Source organism: Pyxicephalus adspersus, chromosome 5 (genome assembly GCF_032062135.1).
Source record: "Pyxicephalus adspersus chromosome 5, UCB_Pads_2.0, whole genome shotgun sequence".
NCBI classification, from domain to species: domain Eukaryota; kingdom Metazoa; phylum Chordata; class Amphibia; order Anura; family Pyxicephalidae; genus Pyxicephalus; species Pyxicephalus adspersus.
In genome coordinates, this window is record NC_092862.1 from 73,157,649 (window position 1) to 73,180,508 (window position 22,860).

General features: G+C 37.7%; 1 protein-coding gene across 4 annotated transcripts in view; it reads left to right on the top strand.

Annotated features, from left to right (window-relative positions):
• OTULIN (OTU deubiquitinase with linear linkage specificity) overlaps nucleotides 1-22,860 on the top strand; it is a 30,428-nt gene that overhangs the window by 5,607 nt on the left and 1,961 nt on the right. Inside the window, exons 2-10 of one of the 4 annotated variants that reach the window (XM_072411854.1) lie at nucleotides 2,819-2,983; nucleotides 3,270-3,446; nucleotides 4,352-4,573; nucleotides 8,109-8,396; nucleotides 9,419-9,504; nucleotides 10,789-10,886; nucleotides 14,658-14,801; nucleotides 19,325-19,444; nucleotides 20,620-20,886. In XM_072411854.1, coding sequence (XP_072267955.1) covers nucleotides 4,410-4,573; nucleotides 8,109-8,396; nucleotides 9,419-9,504; nucleotides 10,789-10,886; nucleotides 14,658-14,801; nucleotides 19,325-19,444; nucleotides 20,620-20,886 — 1,167 coding nt within the window. In that variant the 5' untranslated portion in view covers nucleotides 2,819-2,983; nucleotides 3,270-3,446; nucleotides 4,352-4,409. Of the gene's footprint in view, nucleotides 1-599; nucleotides 755-2,818; nucleotides 2,984-3,269; nucleotides 3,447-4,351; nucleotides 4,574-8,108; nucleotides 8,397-9,418; nucleotides 9,505-10,788; nucleotides 10,887-14,657; nucleotides 14,802-19,324; nucleotides 19,445-20,619; nucleotides 20,887-22,860 lie in introns of those variants that run through there. The other 3 variants (XM_072411851.1, XM_072411850.1, XM_072411853.1) reach the window with 3 other exon arrangements.

Sequence of the window (22,860 nt, forward strand, 5' to 3'; positions counted from 1 at the left end):
TCCCTGAAAAAAGTGATGGCATGGCATGCCCACACGTGCCCGCCACACATCATCCCTGAAGTAGACAGGTTAGTCCTTGCTATGTAAGTAGCCCTGGGGCGGGCTTCTAGACACACTTACTTTTAAAACAGCAACCTGATCAATTTTTACTAGTTTTTACAATGATGACCCCCATATTATCAGAGTTGGTAAAGGTGGGGGGGGTGAAATTTGGGATAGTGCTAGCTATGAGGGTCCCCTGTGTACCCTGAAAATTTGAAGTCAGTACCACATACTGTTTAGGAGATATGGAGCTTTGTACTGGAAGTGATGTAAGGCTGCAAAACATGACATGCAGCATTCATATACCGTACACACACAGATATAAAACGTTCTTGTCGGTGACGTCATTGTACACGCCCATTTGTACACGCCCCCGGGTAGATTTATTTCACGGGTAGTTTTATTTGATAGAACATCACCAGCGCGCACTCCATGAACCTTAACGTCTACAGTGTGTCCCCGCCCTTATCCTGTACATCACCGGTTACCCAATCACATCGCGTCTCTTATTCACAGAGCATTAAAGTGAGAAGTAACACTTGATTGGTCCTCGCACAACGCCTAGCACAGTGATTGGTTAGCGGAACAGAACTTAGTGATTGGCTGCCAGTGACAACCTGGACAAGCTGATGGACCGGGGAAGTGCACCGGAGAGTAACAGAACTTCCGGTACGGAGATCTGTGTTTACAGCGAGGGATCTCATGATGACAGGTATTGTATCCAATGTAGTATATTGTGTATGGAGTTCTGTATATGGCTGTCATCGTACAGTCATGTATAGTGTTGTGATTGCTGCCGGACACTGGCCATGAGCCTGCAGTGTCTTAGTGAATGATGAGACCATCTGCGATACAAGATCTGTGCCATAAGGACAACGCGTTATGCTGTGTGCACGGGGTGTAATTATTATAATGTATGTGTAGATTAGAACCCTTCATCCCAATGTCCTCACTGCCAACCCAGCCATTCAAGACAAATCTCTCTTCCTGTACATCGGTGATATCTTATGTTTTTAAAAAGAGCCAGGTTGTCACCCAGGGGAGCTTGTTACCGCCATATCACAGGTGTTTCTCCATCGATCACAGGTGACATGTCTGACTGGTTACACCTTGTCACAGGTGACACATGCTCTACCTATCTTCATGTATGTGCACTTGTGTGCATGGAAGTTTTGGTCATGTGATCAAAATTAATTTTTACTTGGAGTTTGGGTATTGGCACAAAGGTTTAGGACATTTAAATAAATCCTTCTATCTAATTCCAGGACATATTAGATTCTTGCTATTAGCACTATTGGCACACTTTATTTGCCTCCCGCTTCCCCTCTTCTGTCACCCCGGGTGAAGGCCTTCAGATTCCTGCACATGTACACAGTGCAGCGACTCCTCCCCGTGTTCTGGTTGCCATGGTATCAGCAGGTGAGGAGCAGGATGTCAGGTGGGTCCCCCCACTCATGTTCCCAGCATGCACCTGGCCATCTCTGATGCAGGGAGATTAGTTCCACATACAAATACAAATGTTGAAAAAGTTTAGTAATAGAACTATGGCGGAAAAGTGCAGCAACATTTTGTTTTTTAACAGTTGTTGCTCGATATATTGAAAAGCCGAGCACCGGACATATTTTATTTTAGTTTTAGAGAAAGCTGAAAAGGCTTGGAGCTTTGGGGAGAATTCACCTGACTTTCTGTGACACCTTTGCATTTGTCATGGGAACAGGATGACAACAATAAAATATATATATATATATATATATATATATATATATATATATATATATTAATGTTTTGGTTTGTGTCCCCAGGAAATGAGGAGAAATCTCCCCAACTGGACACATTAATAGAAACCTGACAGGCTCCAATGTTTCCTTTTAATATAACATTGAAAGACCAGGATATTAAAGATACAGATACATTATTACACAGTATTTATATAGCACCCACATATTACGCAGCGCTGTACAAAGTCCATAGTCATGTCCCTAGCTGTCCCTCAAAAGAGCTTACAATTGAATGTCCCTACCATAGTCATATGTCATTAATACAGTCTAAGGTCAATTTGTTGGGGTAACTTGGTGGATATTTTTGTTTTATGTTTTAGGTTATAACTGTCTAAATTAAAATTAAAAAGTCACATGACATATATACTTATATATATAATCGTTATTCTTCGAAAACACTGGGATAGAGCTCGTCGGTACAGCAACATATCCTGGGCAAAAATGGTAAATGCTGCATTTTTACCCAATGCAGTGATATATCAGAATGCACTACAGCAGTCCATGGAATCTCAAGCTCGGCTTTTAATTCCAGTAACCACCATCTAAAAAAAGCCATGCCATAAAAATACATATTAGGCTTTTGGAAGGTGCAGGCCCTGAAATCACGCTGGTTGGCAGGGTAAATGTTACATCATCTGTCAGTTGGTCCATGCAATAATAATAATAATAATACCATAGAAAGCTATAGCAGACTGGACATTTTGACTTTACTGTAATCAAGGTGTTTTCAGTGTTGCACTTAAAGGGGCTTTTGCTTCTGATTCATATTTTTTTTTCTTATTTATTCCTGTGAGAAAATTGTGTACATTTCGGGTATAAGTTTGGTAGATCATGAGCGAACACATTAATAGACCCATAAGTCTCTCATAGCTTACTCATGTGTAGTTTGTAAATTTGGACAGTTTTTAAAAACCTCCACTAATACTTAAACTTTCCTTCAATTATGTATGAAACGTTACGTCATGGTGAAATAGTAAATGTTTCCATTTCCACTACAGCAAGCAAGATGCAGATGTAACACTGAAAGAGGAAGTAGAATGTACACCTGAAAGCACACAGCAGCTAGAACCTGAATTTCTCAACTGTGCAGCAGATGTGTCATCTTTTAAAGAAACAGACACCATCATCTCTACAAATACTAGAAGACTAAATATAGAAAATGGGTGAGTCGAGCATTTGGGTTTCATGAAAGGTGTGCTAGATGTGACTAAATCCTGAAAAACTTTTTATTCATTTAAAGCTTGTGTTACGTCAATGTTTGTATGAGTAACACAAAATGCAAATTAAATTCTTATAGTTAAAACGGATGTGGGGAGCATGATAAAAAAAAAATGCTGATAACAAAATACAGACTTTCCTAAACTTGATGCAAAATATGGACATGGTGCACAGTTATCTCCTAACTGCACCTAAACCTGACCTAAACTAACTTATCCTCTCCCTCTGAAGATGCAGAAGATCTGAAAACTGCAGTTCCTCTGTTTGTATATCCAGTGCTGTCCTGGTTGTGTATTATTGTTCCTTAAAATTCTGAGGGAATGCCTTTGCCTGGAACACAACTGTATAGAAGTCTGTGGAGCTGCAATGCAGGACGTATAAAAAAAGAATCGAGGCCACTGGATCTTGGTAAGTATGTTTCTGTGGATCAGGATGGTTAATTTATGTCAGTGAAAGAAGACAAAATTCAATTAGTTGGGTCCAAATAATATAGCTTGCCTGGTTGGTTTTCCCATCCTCTACCTTTAGTACCTTTTGATTACTGTCAGAATGAGTATGCAGCGCAGGGGTTGCACTAGTTGTCACCAACTTGTACCTCTCCAAGCTTGTTTTTGGTGTGATTGGAACTACTGAAACTAAAAGATCAGCTTTACATCTGTAAAACCAGTTTGCAGTTTAAACAGCAATGACAGCTTCCTATTCTGTTGTTGATAGGTCTGCTTTAGGTAGAATATCTGACAGTTTTTGGTTGACTGAAAACCACTATAATATCTGTTCTCCATGTGAAACCATTCTCTCCATTCCGGTAACAAATATAGCATTACCATTTCATCTCGCTTTCAGTCAAAGGAATGTAGTCAGATGAAATTGGGTGCAAACTTAGTTATTTGACTAAATGACACCCCTTTACAATTTCTGAAGGGTGGAATAAATAAGTGACATGCAATCTTGCAAGTCAAGTTCTTTCACAATTTCCTGAAGAAGCTTTCAGTGTGTAGGAGTTTTTTTAAGGATTGGATTATTGGAGTGACACTTTGATTGGGCAGTACTCATAGCAGTTCAGTATTTTTTTTTTGTCTGGCCATGCAGGACGAACAGTCTTTTCTTGCCAATTGCTGTCTGCCATTCAATGTGTTTCAATGCAGTATTTGAAAACAATGCCCATGGATCTTTCTAGAGGTTCTGGAGGTGTACTTTGTGCAATCTGGCAATAAATATACTCTGCTTGTTTTGGATATGTGAACTTTTTTGTGTTTAAATTGATGTTTCATGTATAAAATTCATTTTAGAACTTTTTACTTTTTTATTTTTAGGGAAGAATCTAATAAATTGGAATCTGAAGAGGTTTGTACTGACCAACATTCACAAATAATGGCATTTAAACCCCAGAATTCTGCTGATGTGAATTTAACTGCAGGAAAGTTATCAGGTATAACATCACTAGATGGAAACACTGATATGAGGAGTCTATCTGCATGCTGCAAGAAGTCCACATTTTTTTCAGAACCCCAACCCCAACCTCTGTTGATTGATAGGTAAGCTTGTGTGTGTGTGTGTGTGTGTATATATATATATTTATATAATATTGCAAATATCTCTTATCCCTCCCTATTTGCCTGCTAAAGAATTTGCTATTGGTGTTCATACAGTTTTTTGATTCCAATAACCCTGCCATATGGCATATTTGGATCCTTAGTTTGTATAGCAACAGCAGTATAAAGTCAGGAACAACCTCATGCCTTTCTTTGACATACATTCTACCCATGTTTAGTGGTTAGAGAAGGAGTATCGGCATGGTGAGTCATCACCAACCTCTGTCATGTTCCATATCATATGCAGTAAAGGGGAGCCTGACTGGCTTTAGTACTGGCCCTTCCTACACCCACTCTGGGATTAGCTGTATGAAGGAATGATGGGCTAAATGAAATTTTAAGGGCACACTATTTTAATTTTTTACTACCCAGTCAATTTTTTTATGAACACTTTTTTATTGTTGTGAATACCTGCCTGGCAAGTTCAGTGTTGCTAAGAAAACTCAATGTCATATTTTGTGGGTCACAGGGATTTGTAGAAATAATAAAGTCTCTTTTATATTGTGGATAATAGATTGTGATAATAATAGATTGCTTTGTAAATTGGGGTTACAAAGGTTTTACTGTTGTCTCTGGATGTATTGCTTTTGGTGTTACAGTAATAAACTTTATTGCTTTTGGTGTTACAGTAATAAACTTCTAAAGCATTTAACAATTCTATGCAGATTTTGGTTTATTGTACAGAAATTAATGATTCATTAATTTTAGAGCAATGAACATGTTATGCAAAGGGTATAATTAGCACACCATGTGGCTCTTTTACTAACAGATATTAACATATGATCGTGCGTAAAATGCTGTGCAAACTCTCATATCCTATTCCTTTGGAATTTTCCTTCAAAATGTGTGCAAATACCTGACGAGAGTTATTTGCTTTAGAACTTACTCTCCAGCATCTGAACGTATGCCAGCCGAATGCCATGCTAAAAGAAAATGATTTGCTATACAGTTTTTGGCTCTGTTTGTATTTCGAGATGTACATATCATATATGAGTGCTATTTCATCAAGTTCACAGGGCAGAATTAATTCTAATTTCCAGAGGGGAATACAGATTCCAAAACATGGTGTGTACATGCTGTTGTGCACTTTATAGGAATATGCCATAAAAGAAACCTTTTTCAATGTTTTTTTTTTTTTTTTTTTGGATCTTGGATTTTCAATGTTTTTTTGGATCATGACCATGCAAGTTCACCCACACTTAAGTAATTGTTTGTTCCTGATAAATACCTTCTTTTGCTTATTTTATTTTGTAAATCAGACAATACTTTTGTGTCAAAAACAATGAGGCTAAATTTCCCTTCACCTAGAAGGCCTAGGTTAGCTCTTGGCTGGAGGACATCCAGCACCATGTAGCCCTTTACTCCCCGGCCTGACTGTTTCTGGCCTGTGGCTTCATCATGAGTTGTTTTTATCCCCAATCACTGGTGAAAATGAAAGCTGTCATTGGCAGCAGGGTTTAATAATGAACATTTGCACAAATTGTTGGCTTGTAGCTGTCATATATGGTGCTGTATGTACAGCACTCGTTCATGCATCGTGCAGTCCTTAAGCCATTAAAAGGATCCTGAAAGATCCTTTCCAACGAGAATTGCACGTGTGTACCCAGCCTTTCTCATCTGTGTCATGCAGTTGAGAGGTAACAAGCACACACATGTATTATGTATGCAGTAACACATTGGCAATGCCTTGCCTTTCTAGACTGTCCTGTTTTTATTGCTTCACATCTGCTGTAATGTCTGTGCAAAGACATGTAATTAAGAACCCAAGGGCAGCAATGAACTGGTGTCCGGTCATGTAACATTCCTACTGTAGTTTTACAGCTTCTTTGTCCATCGGGGTTTTTTTCTCACTGCACCATTTCCACACAACAAATTCTCATTACAATCCCACAGTTTGATATGGTATAAAGTATTGTGATGGAAGCAATGTATAATACCACACCACTTTTACACTGTACCTGTCTATAGTGAGGACACTGGCCACGTCTGCTCATGTCACAGGTGCTTTTATAACCCTGTCTTCTCTGACAATCTGACAGCAGTAACATACGTATTAGGACAGGGTGCAACCAAAAACAGTAGAGTGTGTCTACAATGATTATTGTGTATTCATATTGCTGACATGATACATAGCATGTCCATAGTCATGTAACCAACTGACCAACCCTCAAAGGGGCTCACAATCTAATGTCCCTATCTGAGTCATTTGTCCGGGGCCAATTGGAAGGGGGGGGGGGGATTTTTACTTTTTATAGCTAGCAGCAGAGTTACTGAAGAGCACATCCTGAAAAGAGTTGTCAGCTGCTCTACAGAAAGTTTTACAGTTAGGTACATTCACTATTTAATGTACAGCGCTGCGTAATATGTTGGCGCTATATAAATCCTGGTGAATATTATTAATTGCATTTCTGCAGACAAGTGTTGGCAAAGGATTGTCAGTCAGGATCTTCTCTCATGCTGTCCTGAAAGATTTGGGAAAAGTTAGGTACATTTTGGAAAAAGGCTAGGTACACACATGCAATATCTATCGTTTGAAAACGAACGATCAACGATTATTCACAATTTTTGTTAAACAATCGATACGATTGTTCAAATATACTCCACCAATAATGTACACACTAGATCGTTTGAACGATTGTTCGAACCATGCAGGAAATGACATGTGCAGGAGAAAGTGTATCACAGAGCAATCAGTCGTTCGATCATTCGTTTCCAACAACAATTATTGCACATGTGTATGCAGCCTTACTGGTAACTTTTTTTTCTTTTTGTCATTCTTTAAATCTTTCGGGACAACAGCTACTACCTGCCCTTGTGGCATTTTTGATTGTTTTTCAGTTTTTTTTTTTTTAAGCCAGGGGTGCTCTCCTAGAAAAATTAAGGTCTTGGCAGGATCTTCCTTAAAAGATTTAAGTTGCTGTGTATAATAACACTTTCCCTTGTAATGTTTTTAAAGACTTCAAGAAACCCAGCTGCTGGTATGTCCAACTTGAGGAGTGTTAATTCCAAGAACTCAAATCTTTGTTTTTCTGTAATTGGGGGTATGTAACTAGTTAGGATGCAATTGCTTAGCAGAATGTTTCTCTGATGAACGATATCAAAATACAATCATGCATTAAATATGCCACAGAGCCTGTTACAAAGGGCAGCCGTATAAAATAAAGCTACTTTCGGTTGCTGTTTTACTTTGGGTACTAGAGTTGGGTTACAAACAGATTTCTGTAAATACCAAATAACAGATGTGAGCTCTGTTCTTAGGATCACAACAAGCCTTTGAACTATTTACCAGTGGCCATTAGGAGATCAGCAACCTGGAATAAATAGAATAGCATGCATGTGTCTAGCATCTGGGCTCTTGTTTGTTTTTATTATTCAGTTGTTCTTGTTATAAAATAACAAAAGTAGGCATTATACACCATTCTTTATCATGTACAAATACTAACTACAATGTATCCTATCCCTATCTTTCCTGCTGTAGTGATAAAAATGGGAGAAATTCTGCTGCAGTATGCAAGCATCATTCAACAGATGACCTACCATCCAACAAATGTGAAGACTCAAAAGAGGGCGGTGGAGAAGAAGAAGATGAAGTTGCACACACATCAACCTATTTGTTGTCACAGAAACCAGCAAATCATAACCCAGAGCTTTTAAATCAAAGTGTACGAAATGGGGACAGCGTGTTTCAAACTACTGAAACAACTCCAGAAAGCAAAGATGCCTCTGCTCAGCAGTGTACCTTAGGAAAAACTGTGTCTTTGGACTTGTGCGTAATCGTGTTTTAACTTGATCACTAGATTTAATTATTACATTGTCAATGGGATTTTTACTAATAACAACCACATGGGAGAGGGTAAATTTAAAAGTACATTGCATGCATTGATCCATCACAAAGGAGCAAATGGCAAAATCCTTTTTCTAACGCCTAAGGACTGCACGATGCTCGAACACGTTTTGTACATACAGCACTGTACTGCTGTATGGAGAGGGGAGGGGTAGAACGATGGAGCGGCACCCTGCTGCGCGCGCTCCCCCTTCCTTTGCATTAGGATCGTTCGTCGTCCATGGATCCGCCAGGACGGTCGTTCGTACGATGGACCACAGGAGCTGTACACATGCCAGATTCTCATCCGATATCGGCCCTGAGCCAATTATGGGGCAAGAACCATTGGACGTGTGTACGTAGCTTAAGAATCTCAGTAGGACAGGGACAGATGTGAAAAAGACTGACCAGGTAGCTGAGGAAAGGAATGGCTGGTAAAAGTAGCATAACTACTGAAAACCCATTTGCACTTTAAAGCTTTTGTTACCATATTTTTAAAAATATGCTCATATGTTTAGAAGTGCCAGTTACCTAATACAACTAGAGAGAGAGCTAGGAACAAACACCAGTGCAATTATTAGTTGTTTGCTTTAGGGTGAATTACCATTCTATGGTGTGACTTGTCTATTAATGGGATTGTGACATAATAATTTTAGATGGGTGGGGGGGGGGTTAAGCTTGTGTCACCTGCTTTTTTTATATGTGTGTGTATTCTCCTCTTTCAGCTACAGAATTGATGTTTTCACTACCTCATTTTGGCATGCTCTGTAAATTAATAAGAAACATTTATTGCCTTTTAACTGTTACAGCAGACCTGAGAACTTAAGGACAAAGATCTCACTACTAGTTCCACTCAGAGAGACGTATGAACTTTGTCTAACTCAAAAACTGAATACTCATTAGGAGTGTTTTTATGTGAAAGTCAGTTGGTTTACTATATTTTTGTCCTTCAAATTTTTGATTAGGGATGAAGACATTTATCGAGATGAAGATGAAATTGAAAAGGAAAAGACAAAGAAAGGAGTGTCCATGTGTGAAAAGGGCACAAAAGGTAATACACTTTGTATATATGTGTGTATATATATATATATATATATATATATATATATATATATATATATATATATATATATATTTGTTTTTTTTTAACAAATACAGTTTTCTTCCCAGAAAGTTTTTTTTTTTTTTTTTCCCAGTACCCCAGTGGTTACTGAAAAGAACTGGTGCTCAGGTATAACATGCAGTGGATAAATTGGTTTGGCTGTGCAGTGTCTCTTGTCAGACCTGGTACTGTCTTGGTTTGCTAAGTAGCAGGAGAAGGAAGTGAGTGACTGCTGGTGGTGCCACCCTTCCTTTGAGTGAAATGAAGACAAGCCTGTCTGTCTGTTACAGATAACCTAATCATCTCCGGGAGGAGGTGCTGATCTGTGGAAACATATTGTTCATTCACTGCAGTTATTATTTTTCTTGCCCTGTTATAAACCACAATGTTTTGTGAATGTTTTAGTGGCAAATACTGATGGTCAGCGCAGCCCTAAAGTCCTTCATTTACCAAGTCACAAACTGGTGATAGCCTTGTTCTATAATTTCAATGTGTGTATTTACATAAGAGCTCCAGTCTACAGTGTAGATAAAGAAAATAGATAATGTGGGTATAATTACTTGTTTGTTCTTCATTTAGGTTCAGTTCTGCTGAAACAAATGCCAAGGATTAGGCTATTACCCACGTGCAATAATTGTCATTGGAAAGGATCGTGAAATATCTAAAAGACTGCAGGTTGCATGACCGAGCACTGTACATACAGCACTGTTCTGCTCTATGCAGAGGGGAGGGGTAGAACGATGGAGCGGCACCCTGCCGAGCTCTTTTTTTCCTTCACTTTCATTATATCATTGTGCTGTACACAGGCCAGATTGTCGTTTGATATCAGGCAATTATCGGGCGAGAATCAACTAACGTTTACATAGCTTTATTCCTAAATAAATGTAATTTTGTGATTCTTAGTTCTTCAGTTAGTCAGAAGTACTCACTGGAAACTTCTGGAGGAAGCCCTACATAACTCCACAGGCAATGTTTGAATAAGTACTAGATTAAATCCTGTATGGTCTTCCGGTTAGGCCTGTAGAAGGCAGAATATGTGACAGAGAACATATGGCAGATGTTTTCGCTTTAGTACATTCTTAAGTGGTAGCTTTAACAAATGAAGCCAGGTCCTGGTTTCATTTGTCTATTTACTCACTATATGCGGTTCATTGGATGTCTCTGTAATGTGGTCAACTGTAAATTAAGCAGGTAGAACAAAACGTTTTTTTTTTTTTTTTTCTTTTTCGGCAGATGACCCTAAACTAGGTGTAGGACCAGAAGTTGACATCATAGAATATTGCAAAAAAGAATGGAGAGGAAAAACTCCTGTGGCAAAACAAATGAGGGAGGTAAGATCTGACTGTTGCTATATTTTTATTGTTATTAAGAAATGAATCCGAAAGTCCACAAAAGCTTGACATCAACTTAAAACTACTATTTATGGTCAGAATTAAAGTTGGAGTGTTAATTATCTGTTCTTAAAGATCTTGGTGAAATTTCAGCGCATGAATTTAGTTTTAAAAGATTCTTGTACATTTTATAGAATGTTATTTTATAATGTAGCAAATGCTCTCAGAGATGTGAGAACTCCTGAATGTGGGCAGGAACACCAATTATGTACAATAGGTGGAAACAAAATCGGACACTGCCTGTGACCTACACTTCTTTGACAAGGAGGATTAGCCAAAGAGAAATAAAATTGTCTACCTCTCCATAAGTTTTCTCACGGTAAGGGAAATACCTGTAACATAGGATTTGTAAATACAGTGGTACCTTGGTATAAGTCCTTAATTCCTCCCAGATCCTTGGACTTGTAGCAAACAAATTTTTCCCATAAGAAATAAAAGAAAAAGGATTAATCCTTTCCCATGAAAATTGGAAGGAGGAGAGGAGATGTTATGTAATTCACAGAGAGTTATAGCACGGGTTGTTCACTGAATGGTGGCAACTGGTGTACTGATGCTCGTGGGCAGTCGTGGCTTTGTCTCGAGAGAGGGTAGCACGCGGTGTTATGACTCGTTTTGACCCATAGTTCTAGCGCAAAGGTTGTATAGCAAGCTAAATTTTTTGTGTCGAAACAGGACTTATACCATGTTGGACTTATTCCAAAGCGGACTTATACCGAGGTACCACTGTACTGTGGTTTAGTCTATGGCCATTTATAACCATACACAATTAGTTTTAATCAGTCAAATATTTGATTTATCAAAAAATGATGTAACTTGATATTATAATTTACAATTCCTATGCTATAGATACCTATATAACATTGCTTTTTACTTAGTTGATTAAGCCACACTGCATATTACTGCTAGGTAAGAGGACTTTTTGCTATTTACTCACTCTTGGATTGTAAGCTCTTCTGGGCGGGGTCCTCTCCTCCACTTGTGTCATCGTTTGTATCTGTCTGTTCTTTGCAACCCCTATATAATGTATAGTGCTGTGTAATATGTTGGAGTTATATAAATACTGTTTATTAATAATATCGATCCCTACTTTTACCCTTTCTTATCTTTGGGCTGCCTGCCCATTGACATGAAACATTGTACATACAATAAGGTTATGTAGCATTTTCCCTTTTTATGTGCATCAACTGCAAGGAATACATCTATCTGTATGAGATGAATTAGTTTCAGTGTATGAAAATTTAGCCACATTTGACCTGCTTTAAATTTCTATTGACTTTTCAAGTCCTACTGAGATGTGTCAGCATGCAAGGCAAATTAGATTGAGCTCAACCTTTTCCCTAGCTTTCTGTGGGGGAAAGCATGTGTTTTAGCTGTGCTGCATATAAATGCCGAAAAAAATGGTTGACCGCATTAATTCTATTTTTACAGTTTCGGTAAAGACACACACTTGTAAGCTGCTTCCTATAGAATGTGCCAAATGTGTCTGAATTACTACATCCTGGATAAAAGTAGAAAATTTTGATTCCAGTGACGTACCACAAATTACCTCATCCTATCTCGGGTGTCAAACTTAAATACACATTGGGCCAAAATAAAAACCTAGGCCAAGTCGCGGGCCAAACTTGAAACTGAAAAGGCACCACTACTACAATTCCCTGCATCTATAAAACCGTCCAATGCGGGGCCAAGCATAGGCAGAGAGGCCGCTGGTCTATAGACGCCAGTGATCCCGGGAATTGTAGTTGCGGGACCCCTGTCCTAACTGAAGTTTTAGCTAGATATTTATTCATTGATGGGGAATATTAGTACAAGTATATCTACTTGTAGCCTGATATTGGTACATCTACATTTTTATTTATTTATTTTTATGTGTGTATAAAATGTAGAAAAGAATATTCCACATCCTATGTCCTTACACTTTATTAGTTGAAATTATAATAAAATACCCCCTCTATGACCACAGTATACCTGTCTTCTGAGTGCTACTTCCAACAGGATAAAGCACCTAATCACAAAGCTCAAATCATCTCAAACTGATTTCTTTTATACTCTGATGAGTTTACTGCACTTGCACTGTTCAGATCGCCTCCATAGTCACAAGATCTCAATCCAATAGTAAACTTTTGGAATGTGGTGGAAAAAAGATGGTTGTGCAGCCCCGAAAAGAATTCCAGTACCTCTGAATGGCCTAGAGGGGGTCCAACTGGGTACTAACAAGGTGTGCCTCATTAGGTGGCTGTTCAGTGTAGTCCGCTGTATGTTGTTGAGCCCCATCATTATAAAATGTTCTAAAAATTAAGGTCTGGTGGCTAGGTCTTCAGGTTTTAGGTAGAATGTTCTCTCATTTGAAAGCAGTCTTTCATGGATATGTAGCTGTTTTCCTATCAATGATAGTATTGTAAATATAGTGCAATATAATCTGAACACTTGGTGGCAGTATTTGTTCACATAAAATAGGAGAGAAAACCATTCCTTTCTGTTTCTTGTATTCCCTTTATATCGATTATACCCTGCATATTTTGTGGAGAAAGAAACAAACTTTGCCATTTTATGTGAAAGGCACCTTGACTATAGGCGACTTCAGATTTATTTTAAATTTTACACTTTGTCATCAGTATTTGTAATCGAATTGGGTTAATAGCAGAGGTTCACTTTTACTGATCAATTATTTTTATTAATTAATAAAAGATTTTAAGGATAACATGGGCATAAGTGGACATATTTATTGTCATAGCACTACAGCAGAAAGATGCATTACACATAAAATACAGATAATACATAAAAAAAGAATATTGTTACATAGAGGTTTCCTTTTTTATATTGGCTAGTCTGCCCTCATATTGTCTATTTTTATTTTATCATAATTAATATTTTTATCCTAAATAAAATGTGCTTATCATATTTTAAAACTGTTTTTTTTTTAAGTCGATTTCTGTAATACATCTATATTTTCATACATTTTTTTCTCTTAAAAGCTACAAGTAAGAAAGAAATTAGCTGTTGATCTGTCCAGGGATTACAAAGATTGCCTCCTTAGGTCTCTTTGGAAGTTTTGTTAGACCTTCCCCTGCAGGACTACAGATTGTCTTCAAATTTACAGAATGCTCAGAAGCTCAAAAGAACTACAGAATTGCTGCTTTTCCTGCTGTTCCCTCTACTAATAAATTTGAATGAATGGAATTACCTGCTTAAAGTTTAAAAATTAACATCCTTCTGTTCATTACATTTTGCATCAGGTGAAAGCGGCAGTGGTGGCCAAATTTCTAGGAGGCTGCACTTCCCACATGTATGTCCCCTCTACCTCACTTCCCTTTGCCATGTTCAGATTTTGGAAACCTATATAATTTCCAGGCACTGGACACAACCCTCCTCTTCCTTAAAGCCTACAATGGGCTAAGTATTCTTGCTCTGCTGCTCAGGTGGCAGCAATAGAATATTCATCCCTTTGTAAGCTCCAAGCCATAATTTACACATTTTTCTTAATTCTCTCCTCAGCAAAGCGAAATGCTGGGAGGAAAGGAAGGGCAATGACACAGATTCCAGCCCCGTTCCTCAAAGGAGTGGCATGTCATATACATATATATATAAGGAAAATTTCAGTAGTGAGGCAGCTAAGTTTGAATGATCTCTTTAACTAAAACCATATATAAACGATAGGAGGAGGGTGTAAGCAATGTCTTCTAAACAGTTATTTTTTTCTAACTCTTTCAGGGTTATGAAGAAGTGTCACACTATTTTGGTTCTATAAGACAAGTTAGAGGAGATAACTACTGTGCCTTAAGAGCTACATTATTTCAGTGTCTTAGTCAAGCTACAGAGCTTCCACGCTGGCTAGACGATGCTAGTTTATTTGAGGTAAGTTCTTACTTCATAACTTCCATTTAAGTTGAAGATCTGTAAAATACATAGAATTTTTTTGAATTTATAAGCCTAGTCCTGTTGGTGCTATGCCTAATCTACCGTGTGGCACAGCAAGATGCACCTTCAATCCACACAATCAAGAGGGTTTAGAATGTTTTTTTTTTTTTTTTTTTTTCCCTGTTGACAAAAATGATAAACTGATGTTTGTATGGCTTTTATACCTATTCTACTCCCTCTGCCCAGTGTCCCTATGCTTCCGGTCTCTTCCTTATATCCACAATCTATTCTGTTGTCTTTCTTGCTTGTGACGTTAAAATTTCAAGTGCGTTAATGTTGAAATCACTCTTTACACTACCTGGCATTCCCATATATTTTACTTGCTGTCCTGTTGCCCACGTAAAGAGATCCTCAAGTATCCTCTTTACCCCCCCTTACTTCACCATTAGCTGTTTTTCCCAGCAGTACATCATTACATCCTGTTCTTTCACCCATCAACTCGTATTACCCCAGCACCACCATGACAAGTACCCCTCCATTATTGCACCTTCAAATAAAATGGTCAACAATCCACCATCAACTGCTAATCCTCCCACCCAAAAGTTTTTTAATTCACCTCCCCTAAGATCAAGCAAGAGAAAATAAACTGTAAAACAATTTTGCAGCTCACCATTCCTTAGATGTGGTGGCTGCATCCTTATTAATAAATATTATTAGTATATTTAGTAGTCTAAAGGAGAAAATTGTATAAACTGAAACATATTAGAGTGTCTATGATATCATATCTCTTCATTTTGCCCTTTCAAAGTTGGAATACTTACACAAAGCCAGAATGTTCTAGATTAACCAGTTCTTTTGTTCATTGAATTCAGTTATTCCAAGCATTTAGCCCACATTATTTTCCACGTTGTAATCTGTGAGGTTTGTATAACTGTATTTTAAAAGATACACAGATTATACTCTCTTTGTATTATAAATGCAATATATGTGTGTACATGTTTAATATATTAATCTCAATTTGTGCAAATGTTGTTTCTCTTGATAAGCCATAACACTGCTAAATAATATGACACCAACTGTTGTTATATGTCTTTTTTTCTGTAAAAACAAAAACAAAAAATGTATGTATGAAATCTATGTATGAAATTCAGCATTGGGCTTTACAAGTATAATCTGTACTCTATAACATTTTAAATTAAAAAGGTGACAGGAGGGAAAAAAAGAATTTTGCAGGTATACATCTCCTTTTTAATAAATGTTTCCTGCAGCATTATACAGAGAACATTTTGCTTTACATTAAGCTCTGCACACTGCACTCTGAATTTTATGAATGTTGCATAACTTGGGAGCTGTGTGGAGCGATCATTGCCGTGTCTTGCGGAGAGCAATACCTGCACATACTTTGTAGTGAATTGAGTCCTGTAGATTCAAACTTCCATTGGGCAATCTTAATACTTAATATTAGGACAAGACCTGTCGTAATGTATTTGGTAAATAAACCATCTGTCATAGACGGTGATGGCCATCCTGGGAAGATGTGTTGAATCTGGCCATCACTATTTACTATACATAGGCAAGGTTATGTATAGAGTCTAGGCCGGTGGTTCTTAACCTGGGTTCGACCGAACCCCAGGGGTTCGGTGAGTCAGTCTCGAGGGTTCGGCGGAGGTCAAAACACACCAAGCGCTTATGATACGCCCCGCTTGTCCATAATTGGCTGCAGGTGATCACGCAACATCGCTTGGCCTATCTGTGCTGCAGGGGATTTGATGCGCACAGCAGTCGAATTGTAACTGTTGTGATAGTACGTTGTGTGATTCCTATCTTAATATTTTAATCCCTTCATACTAAGTATGTCGAGCAAAATACGAAAGTGGTCGGACGAATATGTACAATATGGATTCACATGTATAACGGAACGTGATGGCAGTCAGCGTCCTAATTGCATGATTTGCAATGCCAAGTTGAGCAATTCTAGTCTAGCTCCGGCAAAACTAAGGGAACACTCCTTAAGATGCATGGAGATTGAAAATACAAGAACACAACGCTCGCTGAATTCAAGGTGAAGAGAGCAAGATTCGATGAAAAGGCTACTCTGTTCTTGGCTTTGTACCCACCAACAAACCGATCCTCACAGCATCGTACGAAGTTGCTTACCTGATCGCACAGCAGGGCAAACCACACACCATTGGTGAAACACTCGTAAAACCAGCCGTGTTGAAGATGGCGAATATCATGCTGGGAAAAGCGGCTGAAGTTCAGTTATCTCAAATTCCTCTTTCAAATGACATCATCAGCAACAGAATAGAGGACATGAGCAAAGACATCTTGGCTCAAGTAGTTGCAGATCTGATTTCAAGTCCAGCAAAATTCAGCCTTCAACTCGACGAGACCACAGACGTTTCCAATCTAAGCCAGCTTGCAGTATTCGTGCGCTATGTGAAAGACAACGTGATAAAGGAAGATTTTTTATTTTGTAAGCCTCTTACAACAACAACTAAGCCAACTGATGTGAAGAAACTTGTGGATGATTTCTTCAAAGAGAACAATCTTTCGTGGGATATGGTTTCTGCAGTTTGTTCGGACGGAGCTCCAGCCATGCTCGGAAGAAAGTCCGGTTTTGGTGCGCTAGTGAATGCCGATGCACCACACATCATTGTTACGCATTGCATTCTGCACAGGCATGCGTTGGCAACAAAAACCTTGCCTCCAAAACTGGCAGAAGTTTTAAAAATTGTTGTGGAATGCGTGAACTATGTGCGAAATAATGCTCTGAAGCACCGCACCTTCAAGGAGCTGTGTAAAGAAATGGGATCTGAATTCGAGGTACTTCTGTACCATTCTAACGTTCGGTGGTTATCCCGGGGACAGGTGCTGAATCGTATTTTTGTCATACGTGTGGAATTGGCTCTGTTTTTGCAAGAGCAGCAACATTGTCATGCAGATTGCTTCAAAAATTCTGAGTTCATTCTTATTTTAGCGTACATGGCTGATATCTTTGCAGCTCTCAATCATCTCAATAAGCAGATGCAGGGTGGTGGAGTCAACATCATTGAAGCAGAAGAAAACCTGAAAGCTTTTCAAAAAAAGCTACCATTATGGAAACAACGAACAGAAAACGATAACTTCGCAAACTTTCCCCTGCTAGACAACTGTGTAAGTAAGATCGAAGATGTATCTGGAATCGGAGACATTTCTGTACCCGCGGAACTGAAGCAAACTATTGCCACGCACTTAGATGAGCTTGCAAAGTCTCTCGACGGATACTTCCCTACAAGAGAGTCATATCCAGCATGGGTGAGACAGCCGTTCACGTTTAGTGTTGAGACAACAGATGTCAATGATGAATACCTTGATGAAATCATTGAAATTCAGCAGAGCCAGGTTCAACAGGAACTCTTCAGAACAACAACGCTCTCAACGTTTTGGTGTCAACAATTGGTAACGTACCCTGTTATTGCTAAGAAAGCTCTGGAAATTTTCATACCGTTTGTTACAACATATCTTTGCGAGCAATCCTTTTCGAGGATGCTGGACATAAAAACGAAGAAAGGGAACAGACTTTGTTGCGAAAATGACATGAGAGTGGCACTTGCCAAGGTAAAGCCGCGCATTCCTGGACTGGTCTCTGAGAGGCAACAGCAGAAGTCACACTGATTTGCAGTAAATTTCATTATTATGTTATTATTTTTCGAAATATAGGAGAACTTTTTTGTTTTCAAAATAAATATTTTTTCCCTCACTGTATACCTATGTTTTGAATTTGTAAAAATCATATTTTATTTTTCCAATAAAGAAGGGTTCGGTGAACACGCATATGAAACTGGTGGGGTTCAGTTTCTCCAACAAGGTTAAGAACCACTGGTCTAGGCGGTTAAGTAATAGATTCCAGACCGTGTTTATGATAACTGTATGTCATGGGTATAATCCTTGATGAGGGTGGTGAGGAGTGGTTTAGAACCGCACTTACAAGAAGACCCCGCAGCGGCTCTGTGATGCAGAGCAAGCCCTGGCTGTCACTTTAACAGCCAGGATTTGCCCGCAATAGTGGTGAGGAAAGTAGCAGTGAGGACAGAAGTACAGAGTTATGAATTGTGGTACTATCGTATTATTTTTGTTTAGCCACACATCTTATTCCCAAAGCCTTAGTTTTTGACAGTAACCCTATGGAAAATGTGTGCGCATTCTCATTTATAATCAGGATAGCTAGTTTCCCATTTTCAATTATACATAAAGATATAACTACTTATGTGGTGGTATTCCAGCATCAATACTTTTTGGGAATATAATTATTTAAATGGGATCAGATAAACACATTGGGTTGTAAGCAGCTGGTGGCCAAAAAAAGCTTTATAAGGCTTCCTAGTGTACCTAAAATCATCCACTTATTAACCTCTACATGTGTTTTGTACGTGTTCTGTCAAATTCGTAACTTAAGTTTTGTTTTTTTTGTTTTTTTTTTTGTTTTTTTTTTGTAATAATGCAATGCCTTTTTACTTAAAATGTGTTTTTCTTCACAGTTACCTGAAAAACTTTATAAGACCTATGATTGGATTAATCTTTGGAGGTTTTGGAGTTCTTCTGGAAGCAAGGCACCTTGGTTAAGAATAAAGGAATGCTTGGAACTGCTTAAGACAAAGGTAGACCTAAAGTAACATTTTGATGCACATTTATTTTTGATTTATACAATCTAATTTCATTTTTTTTTCTTCTCTTTTTAACCTCCTAAACCTAATGAATTTTTTCATTTGTGCATTTGCACACCAACATGATACACAATGTAAAGAATCATGGGATATGTAGTTATCTTATAGGCTGAAAATTAACTTTGCAGCTGCTCTGCTTCCCTCTAATGTTAGCACAATGCTGATGAGGTCATTCCTCTGCTAACATTTCTCCTGCCTTTTGTAGGTCTTGGAACTCCAAACTGACTTTTTTTTATCACTGTTGCAGTTTGTAAAAAGTTGTGTTATGTATAATACACACTGCAGTTTTGTATTAACATTATTAGATTGAATTGTGTGTTTTATACATAATTTCAGCATAATCCCCTATTATTTAGCAACTGTACTTGAGTGAATAGGCAATGGGGATTATTTTGCCAAAAGAATGCATTCCTCTGCTAATCTGCTTTTAAACTTCATCTGAAATGGATTTGTGAATTTGAAGCCACAAAGTGTTCAAGGTAGACTTTTACAAATATTGAATGTTGATATATAGTCACACTGTTTATATTTAATGAATGACTTTAGTATTTGTTTTTAACAACTAGTTATTCTTCGTGTCTTCTGTGTTCCTTATGTAAGGAATGCCCATATACATTTTTATGATTATTATTATTATTACTACACAGTATTTATATAGCGCCAGCATATTATGCAGCGCTGTACAAAGTCCATAGTCATGTCACGAGCAGCTCACAATCTAATGTCCCTACCATAGTCAGTCATATGTCTTTTTAATAGAGCCTAAGGTCGATTTCTTGACCTGCAAACTCCTTGCTGCTAGTGTCCTAGTCGAAATTCGAACTTGAGATTCAGGCCTAGCGCTGCAAAGGCCAGAGTGCTAACCTCTGAGCCACCATGCTGCTCGTCATAGGTATACATGCAACTTATAGCAACTGTAATGGCTGAGTACTGGAAACTCATAGGTGTGTATGTTGTACCAAATTTACCAGTGGTGTTTTGTGATGGGTATCTGTTACATGTGCAAAAATGCAGTGTTTAAAAGTTTGCCTAAACATTCCTGTCCTTTAGGAGAACAATATTTATAAGTTGTGTGGTGTAGTTCTAATTTTGTCTCCCCTTGTCTACAGTGGGCTGAAATGAGCAAAATGAAGGTTTCGGATAATAAACAAGAGGCCTGTGATGAGATCTTTCAAACAGAAGAAGAGTACTGCTTATATGAGGCTGTGAAGTTTGTGATGCTGAGAACTGCTGTTGACTTATACAATGCCAACAACGATGGCAAAGAAGTGCCTGTGTTTTCTTGGCTTCTGTTTGCTAGAAACACATCTAATAATCCTTGTGAGTTTATGAAGAATCACTTGAATCAAGTGGGACACTCTGGAGGTCTTGAACAGGTATGTGTCATCATGAAAAGCACTTGGGAATCTAGAAGTTGTAATTTAGATGTGTTGAGATTTAGTCCTTGAATAAGAAGTTTATGGGAGTCTGCAAGTAAAAAAAAAAAAAGGGGCTTTTATTACTGACCTTGTTATTATGTTTATTGCTGCTTGAATGCCTAGTGAGGCACAAAACTGAACCAAACAGGGAAGACGCTGACCTTCCTGCATATTGGTCAGTAGCTCGAATAGTAGTAAAACAATGACAAGGATGCCTAGTGACACTCTTCAGTTCGCATTTCCAGGGAAGACTAAATTCTATTATTCTATATTCTATTATATTATTATTTTATACGTTTATCAAGTTAGACACTCAAATTTCATATTTTAGTAACCATGTTCATCCTACATGTACACCTATTTTTGGTTTCCAGTTTTGTGCCCTATATTTTAGTAATGTATAGTTGATACTGCAGATGAGCAATAAACAATATTTTTGTGGATTCTGTTGTGGTTTTCTGTGAGGATTTGGGTTTAACATATACTTGCTGGCCTTTACTACCGGACATACTTGACTAATACCATTGCTGTGAAAGCAGAACTTTCACAAAAAATTATATTTTATAAAAAATATTGTACTCCTATATCATTGGTTTAAACTTGGTGTAGAAAATTGCTATAGCTAATGTGGAAATGTTCTTCCACAAAGCGACCAGTTTTATTGTATTTTTTTTTAAATTGAATTTTCTGTTGGTGATGTGAAAATCACATGAAGGTTTATTATTTATAAGTGCAAATAAAAATGAAAAAGGAAAATATGTACTTTAAATGTGCTCCACTAATGGGACTTTCCAGTCACATTTACTATGTGTTAAGTGGATCCAATTTTCGAACAGTATGTGTTTACAGTATTTTACTATACAGCTGTCTGGGATATCATAAATATGTTGTTCAGGTTTGCTGACTGTTTGATGGTAGAAATGTGTCTCTTACCAGAGTATATATAAATCAAATTTGTACTGTGCAAGATTAGAAGGTAAGCTTTGACTTCATGCAGGAGCTGCTGGATTTCAGTTTTATTTTCCTTAATTGTCAATTCATCCATCTCCATGGGTTGCATTTGCTGTGTGCTACTTACTTTGAACAGATGAGAATTACACTGAAGAGAATATTAAAATAAACTATACACATAGACTAAACAGGAATATGAATCTACAGAATAAACAAAAGTGTGTAAAAATTGCTTAAAAAGTCAATTTCATAAAAAGAAACAAAATAATGGTACAAAAACACTGTGCCCAGCAATCTACCCAGGGCTCCTCCAGAGGTTGCTAGGGGTTATTTGAGCAATGAGCAATTTGTGCCTCACGGGTCAGTTTTAGGTGACAACCTTCCCACTGACCATGGAGTTTGAGGACTAAAGAACCACTAGGGATCTGTGATCTTAAAGATTTTTAGAGTGTTGTGGAGATGTTTGCAGTATCATAATAATTTAAAATATACATATATTTATGACTATCATACCCAGGTTTTTGGTAAGTTTCAATTTTTATATGAAAGTGGAGAATTCATTTGCATTGAAATTCTTATCCAATCCATAAGATCCATGGCAAAATTTACTAATTTTAAAAGAATATTATATATGGAAGTTTGATATATTAAGTATTTTAGCAACTCTTTTTTTTCATTCTTTACAGCAAATGCAGTTAAATGAGCATGTTCATGAACATATCTATGAGCATGTGCTTTATTTTGCCCCTAAAAGAGAACTGTAGGTACTAGGTTTTCAATTAGTGTTGGTAGTGTTTGTTGTAATCAGGATGACATTTTACATTTACTTTCCTTATATTCATATAAATGTTGGTTTTAAATTCACATAATTGTTGCGGATGGGTAAAGCCAACAGGAGACAGTGGGCAACTGACATGTGCCATCAGGAATGTAAATGGTTTCATGCATTAAAGAAAACTAATAAATATTGGAAGAGGAACT